At 36.4% G+C, this 12,503-nt stretch overlaps 1 protein-coding gene across 9 annotated transcripts in view; it reads left to right on the top strand.

Moving 5' to 3' along the window:
• Positions 1 to 12,503, top strand: part of ntrk3a (neurotrophic tyrosine kinase, receptor, type 3a) — a 441,878-nt gene that overhangs the window by 227,331 nt on the left and 202,044 nt on the right. For all 9 annotated transcript variants that reach the window (XM_073942230.1, XM_073942233.1, XM_073942235.1 and 6 more), the window contains 3 exons: positions 7,939 to 8,093; positions 9,513 to 9,655; positions 11,042 to 11,183. In XM_073942230.1, coding sequence (XP_073798331.1) covers positions 7,939 to 8,093; positions 9,513 to 9,655; positions 11,042 to 11,183 — 440 coding nt within the window. The remainder of the gene's footprint in view (positions 1 to 7,938; positions 8,094 to 9,512; positions 9,656 to 11,041; positions 11,184 to 12,503) is intronic.

The following is a 12,503-nucleotide window of genomic DNA, read 5'->3' as shown; positions in this document are numbered from 1 at the left end:
CCGGGTGCTCCGGTTTCCTCCACAAGTCCAAAGACATGTGGTATAGGTGAATTGTGTAAACTTAATTGGCCGTAGTGTATGTGTGTGAATGAGTGTGTATGGACATTCTCAGTGATCGGTTGCTGCTGGAAGGACATCTGCTGCATTGAACATGATCTGCTGTTAGTTTCACTGTGGCGACCCCAGATTAATAAAGAAACAAAGCCAAAAAGTAAATAAGGTAATATTTTTTTGGGGCAAACAATCATTTTAAAGCTAATGTTTAGCTAATAGTTTGGTTTCTGCATGCGGCTAAGTTGGTCTTGAGGTGGTTTATTTAATGATTTAGCTGGTAAAGGGTCAATAACCTCTGTAAAGAAACTTGAAATAATGTGTTACTTTGTTTATGATTATAATTTTTTTATTTTTTTTATGTTGTGTTGTATTTTGTATACGGGTTGATTTGTTGAATGAATTAAGTTGCTTGGGGACTTTAATTATGACGTCAAAATTGCGGAGCTTACCGGATGTATAAATTGCGTGTAGTAATGAATGAAAACAAAGTATGGAACGCTAGGTTAAACACAGTAAAAGGGGCACAGGTATACTGTTGCTTCACGGATTCCTCCTTCATGAGTTATAGCTCCTGGTTTGAGGGAAAAATAAGGTAATTTGGTTTATTTGTTTATTGATTAATTGTTAATGTTGGCTTAGTGTTAATTTTCAGGATTTATTTGTGTTTGTTGTTTGTTTATGTTCTCTCTAGTTCTTACGGTTGATTCATGATTGAATAATGCGAACAAATTCTATGAAGTGTGACCAATAAATGAATCATGAACATCAGTGGAAGACTTAGTCATCTTTTAACCAGGATGCTACAACCTCCTTAAAACCATTCAAAGAGACCATACTAAACAATTTGGCCAGAGTAGACAATATATCAGTCTAATTTACTAACTGATATTTAAATCTACCAGCTGGTTACCCAATATGGCCATTGTCCAAACCTCCATCTAAACCAATAATCTCAAACTCAATTCCTGGAGGGCTGCAGCTCTGCGTAGTTTAGCTCCAACCACCTCTGACTCATACCTGCTTAATAGTCCCTAGTCGTCTTGAGCACCTTAATTAGTTGGGTCAGTTGTGTTTGATTAGGGTCAAAGCAAAACTGTGCTCCAGCAATCCAGTTCGAGACCTATGATATAAACCTAGGGGTCACCAACCCTGTTTCTGGAGAGCTACCTTCCTGCAGATTTCAGTTGCAACCCTGACCGAACACACCTGTTTGTAATTATCAAGTGCTGCTTTAGGTCCTATTAATTGGTTCAGGTGTGTTTGATCAGGGTTGGGACTAAATTCTGCAGAAAGATAGCTCTCCAGGAACAGGGTTGGTGACCCATGCTAACAAACCTGCCTAACTGATTTTGGTCAAGGTAAGAGACTAGTTAACCAGCTAGTCATACTGGTTTATAGTTGTTTTTTCAGTGGGACTAGCTGACATTAAGCTAATCTATGCTATTTTGCTACGCAGGGAAAGTTATCGTGCTCTTATTACAAGAGCTAATTCACAGCTAGTGAGCGCTTAACTATTTTCATACCTTGCAAACTTGAATAAAACATCAAATTAACCTTTGAAAAGGTCAAGGCGATTGCTCGCTGTGGAAGAAAGAGGGGAAAACACAGGGGACGTTGATGCATTGAGCCTGGGTGCTTAAAAACTGCCCAAATAACACGGTCTAACGTACATCCGCATAGCAGCCATGCATTATGCATGCACTTCTGTACCCGCACATAGCCAAACGAGGGGACACCATTGAATAAATCCGCTGGAGCATTGAACGGTAGGTCGGGGGATGCGCATACTGATAAATAAATGGGAATATACACACATCTCATGCCTTAATGAAAAGCGTCACGGCAGTCAAGGTGACAAACAGCAGTTTGCTTCCTAGGAAAGACTGAGAGTATAATTGAGTCTTTATAATATGAATCAATTCAAAAGCACTCTAAAAAAAAATGCTTCGTTCATTCTTCATCATAAATTGTTCATTCGCATACAGTAGCGTGCAAAACACGAGCAGAATTTATACATAAATAATCAGAGGACCGTTAGCGTATGTTCAGGGAGCTCTCAAGACATGCTGGGTAAATGTCAGCTATGCATTGTAGATGAGTTAGTCCATAGGTAGCAACTGAACTAATGCTCGCCATGGAAACACTTTCAAATTAAGGAGGCTGATGAAAGCAACATAATCCTGATTTAATGGCAGTTGAGAAAAGAACTCACACCGGCCACTTTATTAGGTACATCAGGTTTACAATTTGTGGGTGCAAAAGGGTTTTCCATTATGCGATTTGTGTTTTAATGTTGTAAGCGGGAATTTATGAAGAACTGCACCTCGTGTTTGTTTCATGTAGATTACAAAAAGAAAGAACGTGGTTTTCAAATGTAGTTGGTTTGTTTTAAAGTAGAGATGTCAAGCTTTACGTAGATATATTTCTTATGTCTGAAATTCCAGCGTGTTTGCTGATCCCAAATGACCTTAATAATGACCACCACTTCAGCTGCCATTTGGGCAGTTTTAACCATTAAAAACTATTCAAGTGGCATGCCTTGTCTTTGCAGTTATTTAGATGGACGTCACATTGCCTTCAGAAATCAAGTCTCGTCAAATATGACAACGTCTGTTCAATCGTCTAATGTCCAATTTTAAATATAAAAAATAAATATTTTCTTTTGTTCTTTTTCTTTGTTTTTTTTTTTTTTGGTATGTTCTTCCACTGCTGTAGCACATCTGCTTCAAGGTTTAATGTGTTGTAATCACAGATGTTCTTCTGCGGATCTTGTTTGTAACAAGCCATTACATTTTAGATACAAAACTTCTACTTGTTAAAAGTTTTCTTGGGACATCCATTGTAAACTTACTGACTGTTGCATGTAAAAATCCAAGTATCTGAAGCCTGTTGCACAATGTGTTGAACAAACTCGTTTAGTTTCGGATTGACAAATCCAAAGAGATGCAAACTGGCTCAGATCAGTTTATTTATTTATTTATTTATTTATTTTTTACAACACTTGACAAACTTTCTCTGTTAACTCAGGGTTTAACCCAAGGGTTACTGATTAACTCTGGGATGCTTGCACATGACAATGTGACAGCAAGCAGCCAATCACACAAGACATGACAAAGTCTGTCTAATGCTGTTAGAATATAAATAAGTTATCAGAAATAAAAATTAATTTAAACATACATTGTACACAATTTATACAAATTATTGTATGTTGCATCTGAAAAGTATTCATATCGCTTCACTTTTTCCACATTTTTTATGTTACAGTCTTATTCCAAAATGGATTAAATTCATAAATTTCCTCAAAGTTCTACACACAACACCCCATAATGACAAATTGAAAAAATAGATTTTTTGAAATTGTTGCAAATTAAAAAAAAAAAAAAAACATCTCTGGAGAGATCTGAAAATAGCTGTACACTGTCGCTTCCCATCCAACCTGATTAAGCTTGAAAGGTACTTCAAAGAGAAATGGGCAAAAAAATCCCAAAGACAGGGGTGCCAAGCTTGTGGCATCATATTCAAAAAGACTTGAGGCTGGAATTGCTGTCAAAGGTCCATTAACCAAGGATTGAGCAAAGGCTGTGTATACTGATGTACATGTGTTTTTTCAGGTTTTTATTTTTAATTAATTTGCAACAATTTCAAAAAATCATTTTCACATTGTCATTATTATTGTGTGTAGAATTTTGAGGAACTTTTTTGGAATAAAGGTGTAACATAAAAAATGTGGAAAAAGTGCTATGAATACTTTCCGGATGCACTGTATGTATAGGGTATATGCCATTTAACTCACAGCTGATTAGTCCAGTTGGAATCTGCGGCCTCTAACCCAGAATAAAATCTTCTCTGAAGCAGGATAGCGGTCTAGCTTAAGTTACCAAGTTACCCAATGAAAATCAACTCACCATTTTTAAAAATGAAAACTCAGAGAATGCTCAAACTAAATTCAAAATTTTCCTGGGTATTACCCAAACTGGCTTTGTGCAATATGCCTCAGGAGCTTCTGAAATACTCAGGCTAGTTTATCTGGCACCAAAACCCTGCCACATCTAAATCACCTTTCTTCTTCAGCTTGAACTTCTTCAGATCTTATTACCATGTCTACATGCTTAAATGCATTGTGTTGTTTTCATGTGATTGGCTGATTACATGATTTGCAGTCGAAAGAGTGAAGCAAGGCAGCAGACGCAAGGTTAAAACCAAGGAGTGCAAGTGAAGTGTAGAGGGCAGCTCGGTACACTTGTAATGTTGCAAAGCACTTTGCCTTAGGATAAAATAGCCTGACAGAGCCAGACTTCAACGTTAGGCCTGGATGTAGACCGACAGACCCATTCAGGTTCATTATATGGTGCCAGTGAAAGGTTAAGCTATGGGATACGGTTCTGACGGGGTGCTCTACAGATTCAAGCTGCTGGGGTCATGCATTGTGACACATCACAGTGGGCGACAATTTAAGCTAGAGCCTATGAGGTCCCAACCTGAGCATCTAATGTTTTTGGTGGAGGCTGTATCATCCACATGCATATGACTGAATTAAAATTAGGCCATATCACTCCAGGTCAAAATGCAGAGGCATTTATATGCAATAAATATGACTACTGCACATGCATATGAAGAAAAATGCTAATGTTTATGTAGTCAGTATACAAGGCATAAAAGAGAGATGCTATAATATTATTTTAAATGCAATCTCACAGCAGTTTGTAATTTTTAATTTAGTGGCTAATTCGTATGAACGATTTAATTCGTTCAATTTAGTACGATTTGCTCATCACCCAATGACGGTTGGTTTAGGGGCGGGGTTGGGTGCGACGCCTCCTTTTTAAAATCGTAAATTTTCAAATTACTTTGAATTCGTACGAATAAGCCACTAAATTGACAAAACGTAAAAATATTTACGTTTTCTCGTGAGATCAGGCTGTTATGTCTGTTAGTAGTAGTAGCATACCTGTCAACCCTCCTATTTTTCCTGTGATTCTCCCGTATTTTACTGTTATATCCCGCTATCATCCCCTAAAGGTATTTTCCCGTATTTCTCCCGTATTTTCAGTCTTTCTCTGAACAGCCGAGCCTCCCTATACGCAACCCATCCAGCCGAACCACCAGGGGTCACCCCTTGCTCTAAAACCTGAGTCTTCTGTGCTTTCCCTTTGTTTAGGAATGAAAAAACTTATATTAAATATTAAAATATTAAAAACGGCACGATTCCATTTCCTTTTGATTACAAGTGCCCTCGCCCATCCTTTACAATCCTCAAAACAGTCACATAATGGTGCATGACAGTCAGCTCACGTGCTCCATAGTGATAAACAGATGCTGTTTCCCAAACGGATTCTGTACACACGATTTGAAGCGGAGAGAAAGTCTGGCTTTTAAGTGCGTGTTTAAACAGACATACACACATAATTAATAATAATAACACATAACGTTAAGGATGTCGATCTTGGTGGGGTTTTTTTCCAAACACAACTAATTTCATCTTAAATGAGCATAAAAAGTTAGGAAAGCAGTCAAATGTTTTCATTATAACTTTGTGTGCATTTTTAAAGTGATACCTCTTATTTAATGTAATAAAAAAAAATCCTAAAAAATGAGAGATTCATTCGTTGCTCTATAATCAGAAAGTAATACAGTGAAGAAACGACTAATGAGATTGATAGCCTGATTCTATTTCATTATAATAGCTATTAATTTTATTAAGCTGAACTGTTTGCTAATGTATTTGCTGCTAATGTATATATTTATTTTTCTTTTGTTAATAATAATTTTAAAATATATTACTGACACTTTAACTGTTTATTTACAATGAAATTATGGTGGGCATATCCCTTATAATCACATCCCAATGTTGACCGGTATGAGTAGTAGTAATAATGGTTGTAGCAAAAGTAGCTGTTGTAGCTTTCAGTAAATATGTTTAAATGACTACTAATTAAAGTCTTGCTGAAATTTTGCTTTACATGTCATAATTTATCTGCAACAACAACGTGGACTTCTTTAAAGACGTATTTAGACAAGAACTTTAACTGAATGCATAATTATCCAAAGACCTGAGGAGATTTCCCTGCATAAAAGACTGAATGACAGATTAGCATCTCCAATAAGGAAGGTCATTAAATATGAAAGAAATGTGGATGTGAGATGATTGACAGAGGATGTAACTCAGCAACATAACAATTCGTTAATGAGGAAGTAGTATGTCCCAAAGTCTGCAAACTCTTCCGTTACATGTTTAAAAGTATGTCATTTTCTTCACAAAAAAAGTACATACTTTTAGAATGTAGTGTAATAAACCTTATTGACATTGATGTCCATCAGAAAAACACCACACACAATGTTACGTACAAAAGAGGAAATGCTTTATTTACTTTAAAGACGGGCAAATTAAATGCAGGTTCCAGGCCAAGAGATGTAGACGTCAAAGGCTACACGCGATTATCACGCCCATTCCTTTACACACAGTGGGTAAACATTACTACAACAATGTTTCGAATAGCACCCAACACCTCAATCTACACTGAGCACAAAATTAAGGCGCATCCCCTGTAATCATATCTACCCCTAACTCGCTTCCCGCGCTAATCACCTTTCAAACACATAGCCGTCACACTCAACATACAATAGACATAAACACAAATACAGGTTTAAAAAGACTTCCCTCCACACAGCCTTTAAAACCCAGCCGAGTAGAAAGGCACCAGCATCTTCAACAGAATAGCGCACTTCCACGATCACACAGGCCTGCTATAGGATTCGTCCATCTGTAGTCTGGGGGCGGGGCCAGGATACTCGTAAAATGTGGAAAGAAGGCAGGCTGGATTCCATGACTCACCCCAACAAATGACTCCGCAAGGAGAGAGGCTTTGACTGAGGTACTGGTCAACTAAACATTAATTATCCCCCCTAATTCGACTATCTTACATATGAGGGCATATTAGCCCCGAGAGACAACCCAACGAAACCCACAACTCACCACCTCAGAGCTCACGTCTCTTTTCTGCACCTCTCTTTTAAAGAGTCACATTTAAGCTGTCCACAGGTGAATCCAATCAGGGAAATCACATGGTCCTGAGATCTCAACATTCCACAGTAGTATGAGTATGCGAATCGGGACACAGCAAGTGGGAGAATGTATTAAAAACCTGTCTGATAACAGATCATTTCAACACATATCTATTAAGTGTGTAACTATTTTTGTAGTAAGTTGGTGGGTTGCCTCAGTTGTAAAATCAGAGCCATTTTGTCAGCTTTTTCACAATACACATCTTTAAAACACACACATATACACAATGTATTTTGCATAAATAATGCTGAAATATCTGAAATGAAAGATGGACAATACTATTTGTACTATTGAAACAGAAAATAGACATGCTAATCCAACAATGATTTCCAATTGCTAATTAGAGCCGCCAGCTACTTATCCAGTTTAAAAATCACCAGTTAATTTACTTGACGCTGTTTTACTTAAGCATTTTGCGAGAATTAATTGTAGACTGCAACAGAATATTATATGACATCCAGAAGCTCGTGTTTTTGTTTGACTTCATTTGCGGGCACTCAGATTGCCCGCCTTGGGCATCAGTGGTGAATTTGGCACTGCGAATAGCTGGACAGACGTGGCCAGGAAAGGGCTGCTGTCCAGAAAGCATTCGTACACAAAGCCCTGGGCACAAAAGTCGCTCTGGCTGCAAAATGGACCCACGCCAGCAGCACTTCGGGCCACGCTTGACTGATGGGTGCTGGAGAAGTTGATGTTTTTTTTTAGGATAACAGTGTCCTTCACTTAGGTTGCTGCTGGTTCTTTAAATGGACCTTCTTGGCATTGTGTGCATGTGTGTGTCTGTGTGTGGCCTTGCTAAGAACTCTATTGTTTTGTGACAGGAAACTGGAAGGAGTGGTGTTTAACTGCAGCTGCAATATCCGATGGATCCAGCTGTGGCAGCAGCGAGGCGAAGCCGGACTTCATAACCAACAGCTGTTCTGCTTCAACGGATACTCCAAGATCCCTCTGCAGCTCATGAACATCTCGCAATGCGGTATTGGAGACTTTCTTGATTCAGATTTAGATTTAAGCCATATTTTAGTCATATTTTGGTCTCAGGAATTCATTGTATACTGTAAAAAATTCTAAATAATTAGTTTTCCTTTTTTTTTTTTTTTTTTTTTTTTTATTAATGTTTTTATTTTCCCCCATTATTAATGCTTTTGAATTGCATTATAAGACCTTAATCTTTCTTCCAACGATGTTTAACCTTGAAAAGTTTAAATAACTGACTTTTATAAACATTTAAAGTGTTTAAAGTGATATATAGTCTGGTTTGGTGTTGTATATTATGGTACAAAAACCTTGTACTAAGCCGCCAGTACATTTTCTGTTATTTTACAGACTTATTTGTCTACATATTTTATTCTTATACATTATATTATTTCAAATTACTAAATGTCTATAAAATCACTTTGTTAAACTGTAGAGTTGAATTTTCAACATCAAAAGTCGACAGAGCAGAAATCAACATCCCATAATGCAATTCACAACCGCAAATAATGGTAAATCACAATATAGAAACAGTTAATTAACCGATAATTTTTACAGTGTAGTTTTAATCTAGTTTTAGTTGACTGAATTGAATAAGATTTTTGATTGACTACGACGTTGACTAAAATATAATCAGGGGTGTGTTTCTGAAAACCATTGTTAGCCAACTAAGGTCGCACTTGTCACTATGCTGTTCTTTTCCCAAACGATGCATCGTACTATGATAGTTCAGCCGCTTGTTATGTCCTTGCTTAGGAAATGCACCCCAGTATAGTTTAATGGTAATATAATACTTATGCATATCTTTAAAACTTTGAAGCTCATTCTTTTTAATTTGTTAACAAACTTATCAACAAGAATGATATTAAGTTTGAATAATACAGGCCCAGATTTAGCAGTTTGGTGTAACATTAGGCTCATAAAAAACTATTATAGGATTCTTTATTCTTAGAAGTAGATCAATTTATTTCCATACATTTCAATTTTATAGCACTGAAGAAGTTGCTGAAGTTAAGTACACTAATGCTAGGTCAAAAATTAAAGCAGCAACAATAGGCTTTAATTATACTATTATAAAAAAATCTAAGAGTAAACAAAAAAACTGACCCCAAACTTTTGACCGGTAATGTACACTGTAAAAAAATATATATTTTACGTTATTAAAAAGTAAAATAACGACTGTTAAATTACAGACATTTATCATAAAATAACAAACACAAAATAATAGAAATTTACCGGATATTTTAATTTAAGGAAATTTTTGTAATTTAAAGTCTGTGTATGTACAGATTTTTTTACTGTGTATGTTTATTTTTACGAATTTATGCATTTTTTTTTCTCCTGTAATGACTTGTTTTTTTCAGAGCCAATGCTGTTAACATGAATAACCTTCTATTTGTTCTCTATTTCTTATTTCCAGATTTTCCCGAAATCAGCGTCAGTCATAGTAACCTGACAGTGACAGAAGGTGACAGGGTCATGATCACCTGTAATGGATCAGGGATACCAGTACCGGAAGTGGATTGGACAGTTGGTGGACTACACTCCATTAACACACACCAAGTAAGGTGTACTTTACTGTGTGGTACTGACCAGTGTTGGTTATGTTACATTAAAAAAGTAATGAATTACAATTATATTGTGTAAATTACTTTGCCTGAAAAGTAACTCAATACTAACTCAATGTAGTAAAATTCAGCACTTAATGTATAATAATATATGTATCAAAACACAAAGTGTTTTAAATAAATGATGCCATATTTTGTACACAGCATATTAGCATACATTTAAACAGACAAATATTTTTTTGTTGATACATAAAGCTAATATGCAAAATATCTGAATAACAGATAAATATATATTTACAATTTCTGTGTTAATCTGAATTTATACCTCATATTGTAATGAACTACTTTCCCAATTAATTATTTTCCTAAGCATATCTAGTTGTCTTGAATGATGAATGTTCTTTAGTTAAGAAAAAAAAACTTTGCAAAATATATAATTGTTGATGTACAGTATATGTACAGTATAAGGCAAATATATTACAAGTAACTGCAATTAAATAACCCAAAAATTAAAAGTAATCTGTTACTTTTTCGGTGGGAAAGCAGGTTAATCACAGTAACTAGTTACTTTGTAAATAACATCACCCAGCACTAGTACTGACTAACAATAAATGTGTGTTTTATGTGTTTTATTTACATCTTGGTAGCAGAAAATATAGGTCTCAACCAGCTTAAACCTGTTAAAAGCTTTTATATGTTGCTTAAGCAATTTTGTTTTAAGTGCACAGACCATACAACATTTTACATGCACTGTTTGTCTATATGCATACCAGCCTGATCTCATTTGTGTCAACTTGGATATGATGTCTTGTCTGAATTAAATGTAGTAATGACTAACAATAAACGTGCATTTTTATGTGCTTATTTACATATTAGGTAGCAGAAGAAATAGGTCTGAACCAGTTAAACCAGTTAAAAGCTGTCAGCTGGTGTCTAAGCTATTTTATTGAGTGCAAAGACAGTACAACATTTCACATGGACTGTATATCTATCCCTGCCAGACTGATTTCATTTGTGTCAAATTAAATATGATGTCTACCTGAATCAGATGTAGTGCTGACTAACAATAAATGTGTATTTTTTTGGCTAAGTTACATATTTGGTAGAAGAAAACCAGCTTAAACCTGGTTAAAAGCTATCAGCTGGTGCTTAAGCATATTTTATTGTTAAGTTCACCGGCAGGACAACATTTCATGGACGGTATATCTATCCGTACCAGCCTGATTTCATTTGTGTCAAATTAAATATGATGTCTACCTGAATTAGATGTATTAAATGACTCAGTTGAGCCTCCCAATGACTAGCGTACACCGTAAACCATCTGTTGAGTCTGCGCGAGCTTGGTTGTGATTGCAGAAGCTATTGTGTCCTCTTCTTCCAGGCCAATCAATATCCACCGAATGTCCACTCCATCAACTTAACTCTGGTCAACGTCAGCCGGGACGATAACGGCTTCATGCTGACCTGCATTGCAGAGAATATAGTCGGGATGACAAATGCCTCAATACAGCTTTCAGTGCAGTGTAAGTGCCTCTTTTCTTGCCCGTCTGAATACCTTTATATTCAGCCTCACTTCCTCTGGTGTGTGCCAATTTTACCTTGCTGCCTCTGTCTAGCTCGCTGAACTTTTGTCTGCCTGTTTAGTTCGTTACCGTCCCTTGCTACTGTGCCTCGCGGCTACCGACTCACTTTCTTAATTTGTATTGCCTTTTATTTTTAAGGCAGGTGTTTAGAGAAGGGAGATCAACAGAACTGAGGTGGGGGGAGGGGAGAGGTATTATTGATTGAAAATGTTCTGGGAAATGCTGAATCGATGCTACAACAAGGTAGAGGTGAAGTGTATATTTTTTGACATTAAAATACTTCCTATTGTTCAAGCCTAATGTGTCGGCGATTGTAAGTCAGTCAGGAGATCTTTCTTAAAAGTGTAAACACGGTAAATGTTGCTGTTTGTTTGAGAAATAAAACCAGCCCAATATAGCAGTTGGTCAGCTGTGGGCGGGGCTGTCAGATTTACTGACCAATGGCAGAGGGAGAGAGTGTTCTGGAAACCTGTTTGACAACAGACACTTTAAACAGTCATAACAATTTGTAGTTATTTTATGCAGTGAATTTTTCTTTTTTTACACAGCATGGTTTGTGTTGGATTTCCATTGAGTTGATTCTTAATCTTCGGGTTTTATCATAACATTCATTCTTATTACTTTACTTCTTTTTATACAAAGGGTGAACATGCCATATTTTACTGCAAATCCACTCAAAACATCTTATTTTTGCTAGATTTATTCTCATTTTCCAAACATTCACTACTAACTTTAGCCTGTTAGCATAACTAGCTAAGCTAGTCGAGTTTATCCTCACTGCCTTTAACACTGATTATAGTGTTACTCAGTAATATGTTTTAGAACAATTGTTATTTTGAAAGGCATGACAATTGGTCACTTATGGATGGGGCTATGAGATAACTGTTCAGTGACAGAGGAAGAGAGTGTTCTGGAAACCTGTTTGACTACAGACACTCTAAGCACTCTGTCATGACAATTTGAAGCTATTTATGCATTGAATTGGTTATTTTGTCCTGCGGCATTGTTCGTGTTTGGATCTTCGTTGAGTTCATTTTTAATCTTCGGGTTTTATCATAATATTCATTCTGATTACTTTATCCCTTTTTTTTTCAAAGGGTGAACATGCCCTCTTTTGTTGCAAATACGCTCAAAACATCTTATTTTTGCTAGATTTGTCCTCATTTTCTAGGCATTAACCACTAACTTTAGCCTGTTTGCATCACTAGCCAAGCTAGTTGCATTTATCATCACTGCCTTTCACACTGATTATAGTTTTAC

The sequence above is a fragment of the Danio rerio genome, chromosome 25 (genome assembly GCF_049306965.1).
Source record: "Danio rerio strain Tuebingen ecotype United States chromosome 25, GRCz12tu, whole genome shotgun sequence".
NCBI lineage: Eukaryota > Metazoa > Chordata > Actinopteri > Cypriniformes > Danionidae > Danio > Danio rerio.
This window is presented reverse-complemented; position numbering and strand designations above follow the sequence as displayed.